Source organism: Plecotus auritus, assembly GCF_963455305.1.
Source record: "Plecotus auritus genome assembly, chromosome: 9".
In the NCBI taxonomy this organism is placed as follows: Eukaryota; Metazoa; Chordata; class Mammalia; order Chiroptera; family Vespertilionidae; genus Plecotus; species Plecotus auritus.
The window spans coordinates 109,709,854-109,731,918 of NC_137783.1; the positions used below are offsets into that span (position 1 = coordinate 109,709,854).

At 49.2% G+C, this 22,065-nt stretch overlaps 1 protein-coding gene across 3 annotated transcripts in view; it reads left to right on the forward strand.

Moving 5' to 3' along the window:
• Positions 1-5,158, forward strand: part of CHRDL2 (chordin like 2) — a 31,088-nt gene extending 25,930 nt beyond the window's left edge. For 2 of the 3 annotated variants that reach the window (XM_080640899.1, XM_080640900.1), the window contains 2 exons: positions 4,230-4,322; positions 5,000-5,158. In XM_080640899.1, the coding sequence (XP_080497025.1) occupies positions 4,230-4,322; positions 5,000-5,079 (173 nt within the window). In that variant the 3' untranslated portion in view covers positions 5,080-5,158. Of the gene's footprint in view, positions 1-602; positions 658-4,229; positions 4,323-4,999 lie in introns of all 3 variants that reach the window. The other variant, XM_080640901.1, reaches the window with a different exon arrangement.
• The last annotated feature ends 16,907 nt before the right edge of the window (positions 5,159-22,065 follow it).

Sequence of the window (22,065 nt, forward strand, 5' to 3'; positions counted from 1 at the left end):
AAGGGGTTGTTGCACCTTGCAAGGAGTCAGGGCAGAGTAATGCCTACCCTGATGAAAGAGGTATCTATTAGTGGAATTCCAGCATCTTTTCAGGCAGGAGGGCCCGCACAGTGTCCTCAAAGCAGGAGGGCCTTGAGGCTAGTCTCATTCAGCCTCTTCTATATGGTAGGTTATATCACCCCACGGTACGTTAAAATCAGAATATATTTCTCATTCTGTGAACAACCCACCCTATTCAACAGGCTACTCATGTCACCAGATGAAGGTCAAGAGAAGTTTTCATTGATGAGGAAATTGCTGAAAGTTCTGTTTTCTGATTCTCTTGAGAAAAATAAATCCCCTGAGTAGAGTAAAACAAACTAAACCCTTTAATTGTGAATTAGTTCTAAGGTCACTTTTCACTACTGATGGGTTTGCCTGGAGGGTGGGGGTGGAAAAAGAGGAGACAATCAGAAGGGGACAGTAAAGGGATAATAAGAATAATGACATGATAATAACCAATGTGTGTAGCACTTTATAGTTTACAAAGTGCTTTCACGTTCATTATCTCATTTGATACTCAGCGATCCTGAGAGTTAGGTATTATTATCCCCATTTTACAGATGAGGAAACTGAGGCTCAGAGAGGTGAAGTACCTGGCTCCAGGCCACACAGCCAGTAAGTGGAGGAGCTAGAGCCCATGTCTTGTGGCGTCAGATGCGGCTCTTTCCCTGCTCTACTCTGCCCCCTGTCGTAGGAGGAATGGACGAAGAAAGCGGAGCTGTTCAGCTGGAGAAGAGAAGACTCAGGGGGACAGGACCACTGACTTCATGGCTCTGAAGGACTGCTCCAGGCAGAGGGAGCAGCTGTGTTCTGACTGACCACAAGGGTCAACAAGCAGGGGCTTTAGAATCAGACCTGGGTTTAAATCCCGTTCCTACCATTTCTTAGCTGTGTAGCCTGGGTCATTCACTTGACCTCCCTGGGCCTCAGTTTTCTCTTCTGATAATTGGGGAGGAGGGTTTATGGAGGGTTAATGAAATAACGTAGGTGCAGCCTCTGACCTATAGTAGGTGCTAACCATGTCACTATCCTTCTCATCTTACCTCATTGACTTGGTCAGAATTGCGGTGAAGCAGGTTTCAGCCAATAGAGAAAGCACTTTCTCATACTTAGAGCCTTCCTGTAATGAAGGAGGGAGCAAGCTCCATTCACGGGAGCGTGCTGACAAGGGCTAGGTGGGGATTCTGCCAGCAGCTGGCGAGTAACCCTTACAATTCTTTTGTACCGTGAGATTCCATCCGTCCCTGGACAGGTGCTGGCTGTATGTTTATTCTGGGACTCCCCTCAGCCCACCAAATGCTGGGACCACAGAGAATAGTCTTTTGGCGACTTGGGTGCAGCAAGAGCTCACTGGGAGCTGAGCTGATCAAGGAAGGCTTCGTGGGAGATGGGCCTGGGGCTGGACGGGATTTAGAAAGGCAGGGGGGTAGCAATGGCCTTAAACTCTGGCTCTAGAGCAGCGGTCGCCAACCGGTGGTCCATGAGGTCTGAAAGGTTGGCGACTGCTGCAGAGCCCACACTTTTATGCCCCGTGCTCTGTGATTGGTGAGTAGCAGGCACTATGTATAATGTGCTTCCTTTAATCCACATAAGAAACCTGAGGGGTATGTGTTAATGCCCCATTTTGCAGGTAAGAAAACTGAGTCTCAGAAGTAAAATAACTTGCTCAAAGGCATACAGTTTAAGCAGTAAAGACTCAAACCCAGTTCTGACTGTCCCCAGGGCTGCCTCCACAGAGGCGAACGAATGCTTTTAGGGAGGTGTCTGAGGAAGGTCAAGGGGTGCCCAGAATGGTGCAGAGGGGGACATTATAGCTCCAGGCCAATCTCATTACCACCAGGCCTCTCAGAAAAGAAACAAGGTGGTATGGTGTGGGGGGCTTTTCAACTTCACAATGCCAGGCCCTACCATGCTGTCACTAACAAGCCTCCCCCTCCTGGCCTCCTGGGTGGCCTAAGTGCCCCATCCACCTCCACTGCCTCCCTATCCCTGACCATGGGAGTCAAACACTCCCGAGGTGTGACTGTCGGTGGGAAATGCACTGTTCTCTCATGCAGAAGTGTGGAAGGCTGGGAGAGGGAGGGGAGGATTGGCCTGGAGACAAAGTGAGCAGGTAGATGTTGAAACGTGGGCTAAGTGTGGCCATACCACAGGGCGGGAGCCCCAGGCTCCAGAAGCTGAACCGAGAGTTGGCTTAGGGTTAAGGGCCTTTTATATTCTGGGGTCCCAGAGTAGAAGGGGTCCCAGTTCCTACCCCCACTTAGGAGGGAAGTCCCCCTGTGGTCTCACTGATGGTCTCTAGTACACACACGCTCACCACCTCCACCCTCACCTGCATCCTGTTACCTCCTCTCCAATTTGTGTTTTGGGGGGTTTGCAGTGGCAGGCCTGGAGCACGAGGACCCATCCCCATCTCATGCTCACAATGTAGCCTGGGCCTTTGGAGTCAGTCTCTCCCATGTCCTGCTCCTTGACATCTGGGCTGGGGTTCCCAAGGACATTTCTGGCTTCCTAGACCTTAATCTCAGAATCTGTGCTGTCTATTGCCCTTGGTGAGATCCCACTCAGATTCCCAAAAGCAAGGCCAGTTCTTGGTTTCCTTGAGGGTGGCACTGGCCTACCAGAGGCCTTGCTGTCACATCTGTTCTTTCTGGCCACTGACCCTGGTGGTAACAGCTGGTGCGACCTCACAGCCCATGTACGCAGGGCTTCAGCACCATGTGTGGTGCCAGTGGCCCATGGAATGCAAACAGTAGGAGATCCAGAATAATACCTCATCTTCCTTCAGGGCCTGGCCTAGAATGAGTAAACATGTATTTGCTGATGCCTCCCTCCCTCCCTCCCTCCCTCCCTCCCTCCCTCCCTCCCTCCCTCCCTCCCTCCATCATTCATTCATTTTACATACCTAATGTGGGCCAGACTCAGGGGACCCAGAGAGGAAAGCCCTCCAGAAGTTCCCAGTCTGGTAGGGGAGGCAAGAATAGACACAATGAACCTGGCCGGCGTGGCCTTGTCTGTGTTCCCATTGTGACACAACGAGCATCGACCTATGCACTGGGAGGTTCGATTCCCAGTCAGGGCACATGCCTGGGTCGCAGGCTCAATTCCTGGTGTGGGTTGTGCAGGACGCAGCCAATCCATGATTCTCTCTCATCATGGATACTTCTCTCTCTCTTCCTCTCTGAAATCAATAAAAATATATTTTTAAAAAAGAATAGACAATGATAGCACATGAGAAATAGGTACAATCATCAACAGGAGCCAAGAGCTATGGTAGTTATAACTTCCTCCTTGGGACCCAAGGCAGAAGGAAGTTATAACTACCTGGCGGGGGGTAGGGGGGGGGGGTGAAGGAAGACTTCCCAGCCAAGGCTTGGAGGATGAGTAGGAAGGAGTTCACTTGGTGGCGATAGGAGAAGGCGCTCCAACTGGTAGGGTGGCATAGTAAAGGCCTGGCCCCTCGGGGGTCTTCAAGTAGTTGGTTAGGGCTGGAGCACAGGCAGTGCCACTCGGGGGGTCTGGTGAACTGCACTGAAAGGGGGCCTGCAATTCTGACCCTTGTTAGTGTTTTGGTGTCTGAATAAGCACACCTATTGATTTTTATCATCCATCCTTCCTTCCTCCCTCCCTTCCTTCCTCTCTTCCTTCCTTCCTTCCTCCCTCCCTCCCTCCCTCCCTCCCTCCCTCCCTCCCTCCCTCCCTCCCTCCCTTCCTTCCTTCCTTCCTTCCTTCCTTCCTTCCTTCCTTCCTTCCTTCTTCCCTTGCTCCCTCCCTCCTTCAACCCTCCCTTCTGTATTGTGGACATGTGGTGGTATGAGGGCAGGAGAGTGATGGAAACCAGAGCAGGACCAGCAGAGAGGTGACAAGAGGTCAGGGAAGGGGAATGACAGGGAAACTATATTTTCCAATGACTGCAGGTAGGATCATAGGTTAGAGGGGGAGTAAAGTGGTCAGAAATCTAGTGCAGTGACTCAAGCAAGACATGAGGGGGCCTGAATGGGGAGCGTGGCAGTGGAGACAGGAGAACAGACTCCAAATACTTAGGAAATTTAGTCCACAGGATTTGGTGTTCTGATCAGAATAGGGGAGGGGTGGGAGGTGACAGGGTCCATTCCAAGTCTAAGTCACCCCGTTTCCCTGATCCACAGCTCTGCCTTGCCTGCTCATGCCCTTGTCTCTGCCCTCAGGAATCTTCCACTTGATTCAGATCAAGAAAGTCAGGAAGCAAGACTTCCAGAGAGAAGCACAGAACTTCCGGCTGCTTACCGGCACCCACGAAGGTGGGCCCTGGGGCTGAGACTGGGGCCTGGGAAGAGAGCCTGGCTGGAGGCCAGGGCCTCTCAGGGAGTTTCAGGCTGCTGGTGCCGGGAGGGGGGTTGTGAGCCACGGACGTCAGTTCCCGGCACAGGAATCCAGTGGGTGTCTGCGCCAGAGATTTCTCAACTCCAGTGCTTAGGAGCTGGAGGATAAAGCAGAGCCTTGCTAGATTTGGTCTTGGGATGGGGGACACAGGGCTGGAGAGGAGGGAGGTCTAAGCCTCAAACCCTTGTGCTGCCTCTTCCCTCTCTACTGGGACATTTCCCCTTGGAATCTCTCAACCACATCATCCTGATGCCCTGAATTTGCTCTACACTCCACTGAGGAAGACTGGACCCAGGTGGGCTTCAGGTGGTGGGGAAGTCACAGATGGTAGTGTCACCAACAAGCGTCAGGAAACAAGCCCAGCCCCCACTTGTTGGTTGGTTGAAGGTGGGGTCAGGTGCCAGAACTGATCTGGATATGGGGGTATGTTGGAGACACACCCGCCTCCTTCCCCTCTGTGGGTTCTGAACCCAGGTCCACACAGTCCTTCTTGCCCTGTTTTTTCTACACCAGCCACATGCACACACACACACACACCACATACCCCAGCACACACATACCTACACACACAACTCTTCTGCTTTCCTCCATGCAGGTCACTGGAACGTCTTCCTAGCCCAGACGCCGGAGCTGAAGGTCATGGCCAGTCTGGACAAAGGGACCAAGACCTTATAACAAAGACCTAAACTGTTGCAGATATGAGCTTTATTATTTTTGTTGTTATATATTAATAAATAAGTTGCATTACCTTTCAATCCTGCCTGCTGAGTTTGTGTTCTCACAGTGACTGCAAGACGAGCCTGGTAATCCATTTACATTTAAAGTGATTATTGATAACTATGTCATTGCTAGAGGCCCGGTGCACAAAATTCGTGCACGGGGTGGGGGGTGTCCCTCAGCCCAGCCTGCACCCTCTCCAGTCTGGGATCCCTCTCACAATCCAGAACTGCTGGCTCCCAACTGCTTGCCTGCCTGCCTGCCTTCCTGATTGCCCCTAACTGCTTCTGCCTGCCAGCCTGATCACCCCCTAACCACTCCCCTGCCAGCCTTATTGATGCCTAACTGCTCCCCTGCCAGCCTGTTTGCCCCTAACTACCCTCCCCTGCAGGCCTGGTCACCCCTAACTGCCCTCCCCTGTAGGCTTGGTCACCCCTAAGTGCAGGCCTGGTCCCCCCCAACTGCTCTGCAGGCCTGATCACCTCTCCTGCAGGCCTGGTCCCCCCCAACTGCTCTCCCTTGCAGGCCTGGGTCCCCACCAACTGCCCTTCCCTGCAGGCCTCATCGCCCCAACTTCCCTCCTCTGCCAGCCTGGTCACCCCTAACTGCCCTCCCCTGCAAGCTTGATCACCCCCAACTGCCCTCCCTTGCAGGCCTGGTCCCTCTCAACTGCCCTCCCCTGCAGACCTGGTCCCTCCCAACTGCCCTCCTCTGCTGGCCATCTTGTGGCGGCCATCTTGTGTCCACATGGGGACAGTCATCTTTGACCACATGGGGGCAGCCATCTTGTGTGTTGGAGTGATGGTCAATTTGCATATTATTATTTTATTAGATAGGATAGAGGCCTGCTGCACAGGTGGGGGCTGACTGGTTTGCCCTGAAGGGTGTCCCAGATCAGGGTGGGGGTTCCCTTGGGGTGTGGGGCAGCCTGGGCAAGGGGCCTATGGTGGTTTGCAGGCTGGCTATGCCCCCCGGTGACCCAAGCAGAGGCCCTGTTATCTGGGATTTATTTATCTTCTATAATTGAAACTTTGTAGCCTTAAGCGGAGGCCAAGGCAGTCCAGGGCAGGTGGAAAGCTTGGCTTCTTCCATTGCCGGGGAAACCCAAACCTCCTGCTCTCTCCGTGGCCACAGCCATTTTGGTTTGGTTAATTTGCATACTCACTCCTGATTGGCTGGTGGGTGTAGCGGAGGTATGGTCAATTTGCATATTACTCTTTTATTAGATAGGATTGCCATTTTGTTCATTGTTGGTTGTTCTCGGTTTCTTTCTTCTTCTCTTGATCTCTTGTAGTTTGCTGAGCTTTTTTTTTTTAAAAAATCTTTATTGTTGAGATTCTTACAGATGTCCCTCTTTTTCCCCCCATTGCCTCCCTCCACCCAGTTCCTGCCCTGCCTCAGACCTCCATCACCCTATTGTCTGTGTCCATAGGTAATGCATATAGGCATATAAAATCCTTGTTTAATCTCTTCCCAATCCCCAACCCCCTTCCCTCTGAGAATCGTCAATCTGTTCCATTTCCATGCTTCTGATTCTATTTTATTCACCCGTTTATTCTGTTCATTAGATTACTTACTTGTTTATTTTTATTTTTATATTCAGTTGATTGGTATGTATTTGTTGCCATTTTGTTGTTGACATTTTTTTTTTTATCTTTTTCTCTTTTTTTCTTCTTCCTCTTCTTAAAGAATACCCTTCAACATTTCATATAATACTGGTTTGGTGGTGACAAACTCCTTTAGCTTTTTCTTGTCTGTGAAGCTCTTTATCTGACCTTCAATTCTATATGATAGCTTTGCTGGGTAGAGTAATATGGGTTGTAGGTTCTTGCTATTCATCAATTTGAATATTTCTTGCCACTCCCTTCTGGCCTGCATAGTTTCTATTGAGAAATCAGCTGATAGTTGGATGGCTACTCCCTTGTAGGTAACTAACTGCTTTTCTCTTGCTGCTTTTAATATTCTCTCTTTGTCTTTAGCCCTTGGCATTTTAATTATTATGTGTCTTGGTGTGGTCCTCTTGTTTGGGACTCTCTGTGCTTCCTGGACTGTAAGTCTGTTTCTTTCACCAGGTAAGGGAAGTTTTCTATCATTTCTTTTAATAGGTTTTCAATATCTTGCTCTCTCTCTTCTTCTGGCACCCCCATAATGCAAATGTTGGTATGCTTGAAGTTGTCCCAGGGGCTCCTTACACTATCTTCATATTTTTGAATTCTTTTTTCTTTTTGCTTTTCTGGTTGGGTGTTTTTTGCTTCCTCATATTTCAAATCATTGATTTGATTCTTAGAATTCTTTACTGTTGAATCCCTGTATATTATTCTTTATTTCAGTCAGTGTATGCTTAATTTCTGACTGGTCCTTTTCCATTTTTTATTTAAGTTTCTAGAAGATTCTTGAGTAACCTTATAACCATGGTTTTGAACTCTATATCCAGTAGTTTGCTTTCTTCCATTTCTTTCATTTGTGACATGTTTCTTTGTCTCTGCGTTGTGATTGTTTCCCTGTGTTTGTTTCTATGTATAGGGTAGAGCTGCTATGTCTCCTTGAGTTAGTAGAGTGGCCTCGTGTAGTAGGTGTTCTATGGACCCAGTGGCTCAGCCTCTCTGATCACCTGAGCTGGGCACTCTAGGTGCACCTCTTTGTGGGCTGTGTGCACAGTCTTGTTGTAGCTGAGACTTGATTACTGTTGTTGTCACTGAGAGGAATTGACCTCCAGGCCAGTTGACTCTGAGGACCAGCTGGGACTACAGTGGGAGAGCTGCTGTGCAGGACATACCCCTATGGAGCAGGACTTGCTTTAGTGGGGCTTTGGTGCTCACTGTGTCTGCCCCTTGAGTGTGTCGCTTATGGATACATAGAGTCGTAACCTGGTATGGTCTCACACTGACCACTGGGTACACTGGCTCTTGGGTCTCCAGGGAGGTGCACTGGCTGGGGCCACCCAGCAGGAGCTACAGAGAGATCTGCAGATTCCTCTTCTTTGTATCGGGTTTGAAAGTGCCCAGATGAGTGCCCAGATGAAGCAAGGCAGGCTGGTGCTGGTGCTGGGTCTTGGGCCTTTTATTGATAGTTGGGTCTCCCTGAGCCAGCTGCAGCTTGTTGAGAGATTTTAGCCTGAGCAAGGACAGGTCATTCATATGCAATGGTGGGATCCCAGCTTGGGTGGGATTGTAAATTGGATGAGGCAGGGTTTTAGAGAATCACCAGGGCAGAGCAAACAGAAATGGCTGCCAGTTAGCCCTGCGACTGGGAAGGTCCCAGCATAGGAACAATGACCCGGCGAGCACCTCTCTCTGGGAGATAACCTCCCCCGAGTTCCTGCCCTGATGCCAGACAATCCAGTTCCTCCTCGTATGTGTCTGTGTTCTCCAGAGCCTCACGATGGTGCTGGAGCTCAAAGGAAGCAGGACCTTGTAAGTTCAGTTTGTGGTGCCAACCTTTTAAGAGGAACAGCTGGGTCTCCAGCAGCCTCTGTGTCACTGAGCCCCAATCCGCATTGGATTTTATAGCCCGTAGTTCTTACTGCCTGTCGGGACTTCTTTTCCCAGCTCTTGGACCCTGGGCTGGAGGTCTGGTGTGGGGCTGGGACTCCTTGCTCCTCATGGGAGGCCTCTGCAGAGATGATCTCCCTCCTGATTAAAAAAGCGGCACTGGTGGGTGCCGGGCCAGCCCGTCCTACACCTCCGCACCTCCTCCCACTCTCAGTGTGCTTTCTTCTTTACTTCTCTAGTTGTAGGACTTCCGTTCAGCCAGCTTTCTGGTGGTTCTAAATGATGGTTGTTCTGTATTTTAGTTGTAATTGTGATGTGGTTGTGGGAGGCAGCGAGTATAGGCATTTACCTACGCCACCATCTTCTGCTGGGCTTTTTTGTTTGTTTTGTTTTCGGTGTTTTGTTTGGATTCCTTTCTCTTTGTTCTTTATATATCTTTTTTTGGGGTTTTGATTGATGGTTACTATGAAGTTTATGTATATTATCCTATATCTATAGTTGTCTATTTAAGGTGATAGTTGTGGCCTTTCCTTTTCTGCTTAAACAAGACCCTTTAACTTTTCTTGTAAAGATGGTTTAATTTCTTATAAAGCTGGTGATGAACTCCTTTAGTTTTTGCGTATCCAGGAAACTATCTCTCCCTCAATTTTGAATAATAATCTTGCTGGATAAATTACTCTAGGTTAAAGGTTCCTTTCTTTCAGCACTTTAAAGATGTCCTATAAAGCAGCTGCTGAGAAATCAGCTGAAGAAGATGTTATGGTGTTTCTTTTGTATGTAATTTGATGTTTTCCTTTTCTTCCTTCAAGATTGTCTCTTTATCTTTAACTTTTTCCATTTTAATTACAATATGTCCTGGTGTGGGTCCCTTTGGTTCATCTTCTTTGGAAGTCTCTCTGCTTCTTGGACCTGGATGTCTATTTCTTTTCACAGGTTAGGAATGTTTTCAGCCATTATTTCTTTAAATAAAGTTTCTCTTTCTCTATTTTCCTTCTGGGATCCTTATAATGTAAATGTTTGAGCTCATCATGCTATCCCAGAGGTCCCTCAAACTGTCCTCATTAAAAAATTTTTTTCTTTTTTTATGTTGTGATTGGTTGATTTCCACTAGTCTGTTTTCCATTCTTCTGTGTTAGCCAATCTGCTGTTGATTGTTTCTAATGTGTTTTTCGTTTTAGTTATTATATTCTTCAGTGATGCTTAGTTCTACATTTACTTTCTAACTCTTTGTGGAAGTTCTCCCTAAATTCTTCTATTCCCCTCTCAAGCTTGGTGAGCACCCTATGACTATTTCAGTCTTTTATAAGGCAAATTACTTATCTCCATTTCCTTAGGGTTTTCTGGGGATTTTTCTTGTTCCTCTATTTGAGAGGTATTATTCTGTCTTCTCATTTTGTTTGACTTTCTATATTTGTTTATATGAATTAGACAAAATACCTCGCTCTCTCTCTCAGCCTTGATAAGGTGGCCTCATGTAGAAGCGGTCTCTCTGCAGGCTATGTGTGCCAGTGGTTTCGGCCTATGAGCCAAGCGGGTGCTTTAAGGCATTCAGGGCACTGCCTTACCAAGCTGGAGCAGTTCCAGGTGGGGAGGCCAGGTGTGTCCTGTTGATTGATTGCGCTTGCTCTTTAAGCTTGGGGCCAAAATGGGCTTGGGCAGTGTGGCCAAAAGAAGCTGAAGTGACCCTGCAGGTAGGCTAGAGCACCTGGATAGAGCCCCTGCCCACCCTATGGAGGTGGAGGGGGTCATAAACAATGGTTCTTACTTGCGTCTCCGGCCTAATTCCCTGGCTCTCAGAGAGCTCCCACAGCTCTCCAGCCCTCGCTGTACATTCTCTCTCTTGTTTGTTACCAAATTGGTCCCGAGCAGAGGCAGCCTCTGTGTAGGTTTTATGTGCCGGGTAGTTTTGGGAAGCCGGTTGGAGCTGAACAGGTGGTTACAGCGCCTGGGGCACTGCTTTGCCTTTGTGCTTGCTCCCTTTGTTCAGAGGCAAACAGCTGGGCATCATAGCTGAGAACAATCTGTGGTGACCTTGCAGGTAGGCCAAAGTCACCCACTGAGTCACCCAGTGAGCTCCCAGCTGCCCTACAGAAATGGAGGGGCTGTAACAATGGCGCTCAAGGGCTCCTCTGGCCAGAGTTCTTGTAGCTCTTGGCAGGCTCCCGCGCTTCCCAGCCTCCTCTATCGGGTCTCTTTCTCTGGTTTGTTGGTCAGAGCTGTTCATCCAGCTCTCACTTGTCTCTCAGGAATAACTGCTCCCTACACCTGTGTGTATTTGAGTTTGCCCATGGGAGGGGCTAGTTTAGTGTCTTCCTTCAGGAAGCTGCCACCATCTTGGGGCCTCCCTGACCCTCATTTTAGAGAGGAGAGAACGGAGGCTCAGGATCAGCCGGTGTCTTACCAAAGCCTCACAGGATGAATGGTGAAGCCAGGACTAAAGCCCAGGTCTGCTCACTACCAGACCCTGCCCTCTCCCCAGTACAGCCACCCCCTCACCCCCAAGCCTGATGAAGCCATGGAGAGATGGTGTCACGTGGCCAGTTGGCTGGCGTTCTACCATGGGCACCACTTAGGGTGCCCTGGCTACTGTCTCTGGAGCCTGATCTTGTATGTGGGTGTCTGAGGTCTGGGAAGTATACTAAGCATCCTACCAATACTGCCCTCACTGAGCAGGGACAGGCGTCACCCTCCCCGAACCGTCCGAGGGGCTGCTTTGAGTCTAGGGTTTGAGGGACATTGCTGGACTCTTCCCCTTGTTCTCTGAGTTAGAAGAGCCTCCTCACATGCTCTGCCTGCCTCTCCTAAAGAAGACACCATCCCTGCCTTGCTTGCTCACCATCTGGGGTTAACTTGGAACTCTGGGCATACGTTCTTGCATTTACAATGTAGGAATCTGAAAACTCAGCCATTCACATGGTGAACTCTGGTCATCCTTCAGCCTCGCTCAGATGTCTCGCTCAGATGTCTTCTCATGAAGGTGTCCCTGCCACCCCCATCCTACCCCTGCCCCCTGCACAATGGCCCCTCCCCTCTGCAATCAAAGGCAGCTCTGGGGCCTCAGGACAGGAAGGGACTTCCCTGTATACTTTTCCTGATGTTGCAGGCCAGCTGCCTTCCTGGTTTCTCTGATGGGCTCATCCAAAGCTTGTGGTGTTCTTCCCAAACCTCCTCCACCAGGGGAGGCATGTTTAGCACATCAGCACCTCCTCACTCTGGTCCAGACCTTTCTGAGGGTGTAAACACAAGGCTTGCCTTGGCAATCTCTAAGCAGCTCTCCATGATTTCACACCTGAGGTTGTCTCTTCCATGTACTCATTCATAAAACACTCTCCACGCTACTCTGGGGTAGGACATATGCTAGGCCACCGACAGTGTAAGGAACCAACACGGTCCTGCCTGTCCTTAGGAAGCCAAGTCTTAACTGGAGACTGAGAGAAAGCATCATACCAGAGTGCTAAGGGCTGTGACAGCAGGGCCATGGGAGCACAGCCCTGCTCAGACTGAGGCCATTTCAGCAGGCTGTGAAGGATGAGCAGGAGTTAGAAGAAAAGATGGAGGGAGGGAAGAGAGTGGGTGATGACATAGGAAGAGACAGATGCATGGAAGATGAAAAATAGCATGTTATAGTTGAATCAAACAGCGTGGTGTTGCTGGATAAGCAAGCTTGAGTCAAGAAGCAAAGGAAGTGAGGCTGATAGCCAGCCAAGAAGCTTTGGCTTCATCCTGAGGGCAGCATGGAGCCCTGGAAGGCTCATATTTGAGGTTTAGAAAGCTGGCTCTGCCTGCTGAGGGGAGAACGGTGTGGTGGAGTGAGGTACAGACCAGGTCAGAAGCTGTTGTGGGAATCTATGGGATGACAATGGCCTGGGCAGGAGAGGCGATGGAATGGAAGGGAAGGCAGAGCTGATGGCAGACTGGATGTACGGCTGAGGGAGAGGGAGGGCTGAGGGTAGCTGGTGTCTCATGTGGTGACTAGGGAGAGCCCACAGGTCCAGCTGAGCACCCAGTTTGTCTCAAGAGACACCCCCCGGGTATGTTTTGGGTCTGGAGATAATGCTGGGCCAGAGATTGGGATTTGGGAGCTGTTGGCCTGCGGGTGGCAACTTAAGTGAGGAGATGATAGACACTGGCCTGGTAGAGATTGTAGAGTAAAAAGGGGCCGTAGGACAGAACCCACCAAAGGAACCACTGTGTGTGCCAGAGAGAAGCCAGGAAGAGTGCGGTAGCCGAGAGCCAAAAAGATGAGGCCTGGAAAGGGTCAAGTGTCTGCAGGACAAGGGGCTTCTGGTGCCTGCAGCAATGGATGCTGTCAAGAGAGCTGGGAGACAGGGGCAGGTTTGGGGGGTGAGGAAACAGTCACATCTTTGAAGAACTTTGGTGGTAAAGGGGAGAGAAGCAGGGCAATGGCTGGCAGTGGACACGGGATGGAAGAAGAGGGTTTTTCAGACAGAGGAGATTAAAGCAGGTGTTGAGGATGAGGAGGCCTCACCGAAAGGGGAAAAGTAGAAGAAACAGGATGAGGATGGAGGACGAGAAGGGACGAGTTAAAATCCATTTTCCCTCAGCCACTGACTCGCTGTGGGTCTCCCCTGAGTATGAGGAGGGAGAGGGAAAGGGTGGACTCCCAGGGCTGCCCTGCTTTCCACAGGTGGGGCTTCCTAAGACTCCAGCGGGGAGTCCTGTGGGATCCACTGTCCTGCTTGGTCACCAGGCTCTGGAGGAAGCTGTCATATCCCCTCCCACGTGCCAGGCCATCAGTTAACAAAGCACATTCAAATCTGTCTCATCCCTGGGACAACCCGGTGAGGTGGGGATTGTTGCATTAAGAGATGAGAAAACTACCCAGCCATGTTGTCAGTGATTGAGTGTCGACCTATGAACCAAGAGGTCATGGTTTAATTCCTGGTCAAGGCACGTGCCTGGGTTGCAGGCTCGATCCCCAGAAGGGGGGTGCAGGAGGCAGCCGATCAATGATTCTCTTTTATCATTGATGTTTCTGTCTCCCTTCCTTTCTGAAATCAATAAAAATATGTTTGTTTTTTAATGAGAAAACTAAGGCTCAGGGAGAGGACGAGATCTAATGAAGACCACACACTAGTAAATAGAGGGGTTGGATTCTAGCTAAGGTCTGGGATTTCGAGTTCTGATGGGTCTCAGAGCCTCGGGGCCAGGTCCTGGGCTGGGGCAGGCACTGCGGACCTAGGCTCAGAGCCTCTGTTGCACTTCACCTTCCCAAGGAGCTTCCTGGCCCGAAACTTGATCATCTTATTATAATGCCAAGCCTGGCCTTCAGGTTTCCTGGGGAGGCTTCCTCCTCTTTCTCCAGCAGCTGTGAAGACACCTCCCTCTGTCCCCCCACAAACCCTGGGCTCTGGGAAATGGCAGTGTTTCTGAGAAGTCGGATAGGGCCTGTGGTTTATGACTGGCCTGGGGGTGAGGGAAGGCCTGAGGCCCCACCAGACACAATGGCAACTCCAGGGCAGGTTTAGTCAGTCACCTCCTTCCTCCCACCTGGTCCCTGAAAGCCACCTCCTGCCTGCCTTCTCTTCACGCAAGGTCAGATATGGAAGATGAATAGAAAGTGTTGTGGGAAGTTGGTTGAGGTTGGAAGGGGGTAGGGTGGCATGAGTATCTATGTTCAGGGAATCATCTCAGACCTTCTAGAATGGGAATGAGGGCCTGGATCTCTGGCCCACAGCTCAAGGCTATTTGAATGGACACTTGACATGTGCTGTCTCACCCCAGTCCCACCATTGTCCACAGCACAGAGCTCATGGAACTTGCCCAAAGTCAAACAGCAACCAAAGGTTGGGGCTGGACAGGGACCTGCAGGGTCTGCCTCTAAAGTTTGCCCCCTGTCTTTACCCCATGGTGTCTGGGCCGAGGATGAGATCAGCCTTCTCACCAGCAACCCTGCCACCAGCCTCTCCCGTCCACCCCCTCCTATTCCCCTTCCCAGAAAGTCTTGCCTTACAATCCAGAATAATCTTTCAAAAACACCAATCTTACCCTGTCTCTCCTTCATTAAGGCCCCCCTTCAATGCTTTCCCTCTGCCCTCAGGATATCATCAAAGCTCCCTCTCCTGGCCCTTTAGGATTTGGCTCCTGTTGTCTCTTCAGCCCCAATTCCCTCACCATCTCTCCCAGCAGCACCGCGGGGGCCAGTGTGCTGCTCTCTGACCAAGATGGAATGCATCTGGGCTCCAAGAAGACCTGAATCACAGACTGACACCCTCAGGGCATTCTCTCTCTGTTGCCCCCTGCATATCAGCAGTTTCTTTCCAAACTACTTTTTCAAAGGGCAGACAAGACATCATGCACTGCTCAGCAAGTGCCTTAATAGACCTCAATTAGACAAGGGATAAAGAATCTGCCCTTCCACTTCCAGTGGAAAGATTCTGGGGAACAACTCTAATCAGTCCATCAACCCATCATAATCAGTCTTCAGTGGTCAGGGATGAGGTACTAGAATCATGTGATTGGAGTGGGAGGGGGAGAAGTTATCCCAAATATGGGGGTGGGCAGCAAACAGATGGTCATTAAAGGGATCCTGTTCCCAGGCTGCCATAGCTACAACTTCAGACCATTTCTTAAATAAGTGTCCTCTTAAACCAGTGTTCCCACGTTCTGGAATGCCTTTCCCTGTTCTCTACCTATAGTACTCCCTCCTCAGAAAAGCCCTCCCTGTACTGTGAGGGGCACACATGTGAACACACCAGTCTGAATGTCTTTGGTGGTTTTAAAACATGTCTACGAATGCTTTTATCTCCTTTCCTTGAGAGGTGTGGCTCATGTCCCTTCCTCTTAAAACTATCGTGTTTCCCCGAAAATAAAACATCCTCCGAAAATAAGACCCACTCACATGTTTCCTTCTGAGTGAAATATAAGGCATCCCCCGAAAATAAGAGCCCCCGGGCTCTGTCTCAGAATGAAAATTAATTTACCGTAAACTGGTCGCTAGGGCTGCCCCGACTGGCATCTAGCAACCAGTGACGTTACGCGGAGTCCTGACGTCACTGCTGTGTAGAGGCGGAGCAGAGGTCGGAGTGAGCGGTGAGCGCGGGGCAGGAGAGAGGAGGAGACTTTTGCAGATGCATGTAGAAGAACAGGATGATTAGAGCAGACAGAACGCGGCGAAGGTGGTGAGTGCTGGTCTGTCTCTGGTGACACTACCTCATGCTCGCGGCCGCCTTCATGATGACTGAAGGTTCTCAGTCAGTGGCAGACCCTGCTCCAGCCCAGATCCAGGCCCCAGCAAGCCCAGTGACAGTCCCCAGGCAGGCCCCAGGGGGTAAATGTCTGATAAAGGGGTAGGGGGGATGTCTGGTGAAGGTGTTCAGTGGCACAGGGGTGGGGGGAGGGGGATCACTTAAAATGACACAGGAGGATCAGAGGGGACAATCAAAATGACACAGGAGGATCAAAAGGGGTTACTAAAATGGTAATCCCCCCTCTGATTCTCCTGTGCCATTTTGATTCCCCCCTCTGATCCCCCCTGTGTCATTTTGAGTAATCCCCCTCCTCCCACCTTGATACCCCAATTCCTTTTTTTTACCCCTACGGTAGAAATAAGCACAAAAAGAAAAAGCTACTCCGTGGAGTACAAGAAAGGAATCGTGGAAGACTCTTGGGGCCAAAATCTTACTGCTTTCTGCAAAGAGAAGATGTTGAGTATCCGATTGGTCCGAAAATGGCGAGCAGAGTATGGTAACCTCATTGAACAAGTGGACAAGGGAAATGCTAAAAAGCGCAAGTGTGGATCAGGTCGGCAACCATTATTTTCCGAGCTGGAAGACCTGATCTGTGAATGGGTTGTTGACAGGAGAGCAAAGGCTTTGGTTGTGAATAGGGCTCAGATTCAAGAATTTGCCCTTGCAATGGCACCACAGTTTGACATAGCCCTCGAAGACTTCAAAGCATCACAACACTGGCTGGATAATTTCCTTCAGCGAAGTGAACTGTCTTTAAGAAGATCTACAACATTGTTTAGGTTGGAAGATACTCAAGTTATTAAGCGAGCACTTGCATTCAAGTCCTTTATTGATGATGCTGACTTCTCTAAATACAGTCTTTCCAACATGATTGCTATGGATGAAACTGCAGTGTTTATGGGCCAATCATCTCAAACAACAATTGAACAGCAGGGTGCCTCCTTAGCATACATTCCCTCCACTGCTTACGAAAGTGCACGTGTTTCCTGTATTTTGGCAATTCATCTGGATGGCACTAAAATCCCACCTTTAATCATTTCTAAGGGCAAGAAGGAAAAGATTGAACATGTTTTGGGCATTTTTATTCTTGAAACTGAAAAAGCCTGGGCCACACAAGCAGTTATAAGGAAGTGGGTCAATTTAATGCTGCCGCTTGTTATGTGAGGGAGCCAAAGAGGTCTGCTAGTCTGGGATGCAGCCAGCACTCACCGCGCTAAAGACATGAAGACATTTCTTCACGAAAGAAAAATAGATCAGATAATGATTCCCGCAGGAATGACGGCCTATCTCCAGACTCTTGATATTGCAATAAACAAGCCATTCAAAGACAATTTGCGCATGGAAATTAATGACTACATTGAAAATAGAATGGAGAGAAATCAGCATGGAAACTTTGTGAAACCTAAACTGCAAGAAGTTGTGACTTGGGTGAAGAATTCATGGGAGAAAATCACTGACAGTTGCATTGCAAATGCACTGCGAGCAGGCTACCTTGACAAGAAGTACTCATTTAAAGACAGTGCTATTGCTAAACATGAGAGATTTGGTCCACTGATTCTGAAAGAAATGGAATCACAAGAAATTCACCAGGAAATTCAGGAATTGGATTGTTATGATGATGTTCCAGAAGATGATGACATGATTGTCATTGAATAAATGAGTAAATTCTTGATACTGTAGGATTCAGTTTGTCTGGTTTGTGTTGACAACTACCGTACTACCATACCGTATACAGGTAATAAATTTCCTTTATTTTCATTTAACAATAAATGTGTACCGTATTCTTCTTCATGGAAAAATAAGACATCCCCTGAAAATAAGACCTAGCGTGTCTTTGGGGGCAAAAATTAATATAAGACACTGTCTTATTTTCGGGGAAACATGGTAGCTGTGCTGTAAGTCATTTGTAACCAATAGAATGAAGCAGAAAATATGCTAGGTGACTTCCAAGGCCAGGAAAGGCAATGCAGCTACTGCTGTGTTTACTGAGATGCTACTCTTGGCACCCTGGGCAACTATGTAAGAAGTCCAACTACTCCAAGGCCGCCATATTGTGAGGGAGCCCAGAGCACACAGAGGCCTCACAGAGATGCTCCAGTCTATAGCCCCAGCTGAGCTCCCAGCCAGCTATCAGCATCAACCTTCAGATATGTGGATAAAGACCCCGCCACTGAGTCTCCCCAGCTGAGGCCCCAGACATTGTGTATCAGAGACAAACCATCCCCATTGTGCCCTGTCCAAGATCCTCACCCACAGGAGTCATGAACATTACAAAATAGCTGTTTGAAGCTGCTAAATTTTGTAGTAATTAGTTAGGTAGCAATAGTAACTGGAACAATGCTCAGGTTTTATCCAAGCACCTCTGCCTCCTACAAACTACCCCTCAAGTTTAGAGAACAGATCTGGGGAAGAAGATTGTGCAGTCCTGGAAGCAGACTTGGGCTGTTTGGACAGAGAATTCCAGGATCCTGGATTCCCTGGTCTAGAATAGGGGCTAGGGGAATGGGGAGCACATCTAATTGATCCCACAGATTCCTTGTGCTATGGTTAGGGATGCAGCTGAAAGCAAGTCAGAATGAGACACAGGGTCGGGGTCCCTCTTTCCTGGATCTGAGTGGTCCTGCTCTCTATTGTCAACACCGCCACTATAATCACCTATTGCTACCAGCACAGTGATGCAGCTGTCCTCTTGTCCGACTGGGCCCTCAAAACACACAGTCTAGCCCTGGCTGGTGTAGCTAAGTGGTTAGAGCATCGGCCTGTGCACCAAAAGATCTTGAGTTCGATTCCTGGTCAAGGGCATGTAGGGGGTTACAGCTTCGATCCAGGCCCTAGTTGGGGCACATGTGGGAGGCAGCCAGTCAATGTGTGTCTCTCTCATATTGATGTTTCTCTCTTTCTCCCCCCTTCCTCCCTTCTATTCTCTCTAAAAATTAATGGGAAAAATATACTCAGGTGAGGATTAACCAAAAAACAAAACAACAACAACAGCAGCAAACAGTCTGGTGAGGAAGAAAGAGACATAACAAAAATTGAGAGTGACAAACACTCTGAGAGAGAAAGCTGAGGGCGGCTGTGGGAGACCATGGTGGGGGGAAGGGGTGTTGGAGAAAGCACCCTGGAAGAGGGGACACCCAAATAGAGACTTTAAGGAAGTAACCGAGAAAGTGGAGAAATCTTATTCCAGTTCTAGGAAATGGCGTGTCCAGACGCTTGGTGACAAGTAAGAGGGGTCCATTTGAGGAAGTGCAAGCAGGACAGCCTGGCAAGAGAGACAAACTGGGAAGTGGAGGTGGATGGTGCAGGCAGCAGGGAGTGGCGGTGGCAGTCTCTAGAGAGAAGCCTGGAGAGGTCGGCAGAAGCCAGCTCTTCCAGGGCCTCCGAACAGGGGCGATGTTCAGGGAGGGTGCGCTGGCATGGCTGTCAATACTGGCGCCTCTTCTGATTGCCCAGGGCCTAGTCCAAACCAGTAGTTTTTCTGAATATTACCCCTATTTTTTGAACCTGGAAGTTTTTTTTAGCAGGTAGGTGAGTCAATCACATTTGTGATTTTTTACAAACATTTTCAGGTTTCTGTGAAAGAAAGGCTTGGAGGGAGCCACGAATGGATGCGGAGTGATACAGACGTTATAGCAGCTCTCCACGAGAGATGATGGCAGTCTGGACCAAGTGGTGGCAACAGAGATGGAGAGAAGTGGAGGTGGTTAACGCTATTCAGAGGGTAGAATCAACAGGAGCCAGGGTGAGTCAGACACGGCCTCTGCCTTCAGTGAGCTCCCAGTGCCGCAAAGAGACAGCATGGACATACATGGCAATTAAACTCAGCGTGTTTAGTCCTCAGCACGAATCTCAGAGGCAAATACAATATTCCCATTTCACAAGTGAGAAAAAGCGATGTCTCGTGGCAAACATTGTTGCCTGCCCACGCAGGAGTCCTTCCCGGCCTCCTCTTTGCTAATGGAATCCTAGTTGAATAGTGTTCATCACTTGGGACCAATCATGACTGACCACAGCTACCCTTTGCTAGTGACAGCTCTCCTCTGCTAGTGACTGGTCCAGGGCCGAGTACAGACTCCAGTTCTGGTGAGGCGTGGAGGGGGAGGAGCTATTCTTCCTCATAGGAGAGAGTCACATGAAGAGAAAACCTGTTTTCTGCTGCCCTCCCTGCTTCATTTTTTAAAATACATTTTTATTGATTTCAGAGAGGAAGCGAGAGGGAGAGAGAGATAGAAACATCAATGATGAGAGAGAATCACTGACTGGCTGCCTCCTGCACATCCCCTACCGGGGATCAAGCTCACAACCCAGGCATGTGCCCTGACCGGGAATCAAACTGGGACCTCCTGGTTCATAGGTCAATACTCAACCACTGAGCCACATTGGCCGGGCCCTGTTCTTCTTCCTTTAGATTAAGGGCATGAGGCACGGACCTCTGACATCCATCTTGTGACCGTGAGGGTGAGGATTATGAAAGCCAGTAATGCTGAAGAAGCATGTAAGGAGCTGAGTCCTCAATGACGTCAATAACCAATCTGGGAGCCACCTATGGTTTTTGTTGCTGTTGTTGTTTAGAGAGGGAGGAAGGGGAGAGAGAGAGAGAGGGAGAGAGAGAGAGAGAGAGAGAGAGAGAGAGAGAGAGAGAGAGAGAGAGAGAGAGAGGTGGGAGAGACACCTCTATCGGTTGCCTCCTGCACACGCCCCGAGTGGGAACCAAACCCACAACCTAGGCATGTGCCCTCACTGGTAATTGAACCCTCCGCCTTCTGGTCCACTGGACAAAAGGAGGCTCCAACCCACAGAGCCACACTGGTCAGGGGCCAGCCTACGTTTCTTGATAAGAAAACAACAGATGTCCTTATAGCGTATGCCACTGTGGCAGCACTGCCAATGACCCTCTCATCACTTTAACATGTTAATACACACCGGCTCCCAGTCCCAGCGTGCTTTCCCTCCCAACAGCCAGCACCTGCTTCTCTTTGTCAGAGGACCACCCTCGAGCTGCTGGATCCCACTTAGCCTGTGAGCACGAAAACCCAGAAGGGCCTGGGAATTGATACCCACCCCCCCACACACCCCCCGCCAATGACGGATATGGAGGTGTCAGTCCTCCAGCTGCCTTGCACTGGTCTGCACAGCTCTGAGGAGTGGTCCGCACTGTCCCTAGACCTTCTCTGTAAGATGGAGCCAAAGTTCCCCTTTGTGGGACTTGGCTTGATATCATACTGTCCCACTTCCCTACTACTGGTTTGTCTTGGGAGCACTTCCTAATACATCACTTTCACATGACTCCTCATCTCAAGTTCTGCTTCTAGGAATCCCAACCTGAGACAGCCTCCATTAGTCAGGTTTTCTGTACTTGCAGCCTAAAGCATCCTTACAGACATAGCAGAGTAAGGTGAAGGTCTCAGAGCAAGCTTGCTCAAATATAGCTTTTCCTGCCTGCAAAACCTATGGTTCTTTTAAACATGCTACTTAATAAGCTGATGATTAAAAACATTTATGTAAAGTGCCATATTCTAAACATAATAACAATGTCAGTTAATTACTTCCAATTACTGGGAGCATCTCCCATGAGCCAAGCACCAGGCTAAGGCTTTACCTCAGTGACTTCATTTAATCTTCACCAACCATATAAGGTGGATACTACTTACATTAGTGTTCTATGCTGAGGAACAACACGGTAAACAACCACAAATTTAGCAGCTTAAAACACATTTATTATTTCACGGTTTACATAGGTCAGAAGTCTGGGCACAGTTTAGCTGGGTTCTCTGATTTAGGGTCTCACCAGCCTGCAATCTAGATATTAGCAGGGGTGTAGGTCATCAGAGACTCAACTGGGGGAAAGATCCACTTCCAAACTCCCTTGGGTTATTGGAAAACTCATCTCCTGTGCTTACAGAGAGAACAAGGTCCCTGTTTTCTTGCTAGCTGGTGTTCTGGTTCCTAGACACTACCATATGGTCTTTTCATAGGTCCTCTCACAACGTAACAGTTTACTTCCTCAAAGTCAGAAACAGAGAATCTCTGACTCCAGGGAAGGTCCAAATCCTTTTTTTTTTTTTAAATTTAATAAATCTTTATTGTTCAGATTATTACTATTGTTCCTCTTTTTTCCTCCCATAGCTCCCCTCCACCCGGTTCCCACCCCACCTTCTGCCCTTACCTCCCCCCCACTGTCCTCATCCATAGGTGTACGATTTGTCCAGTCTCTTCCCGCTCCCCCCACACCCGTTTCCCCC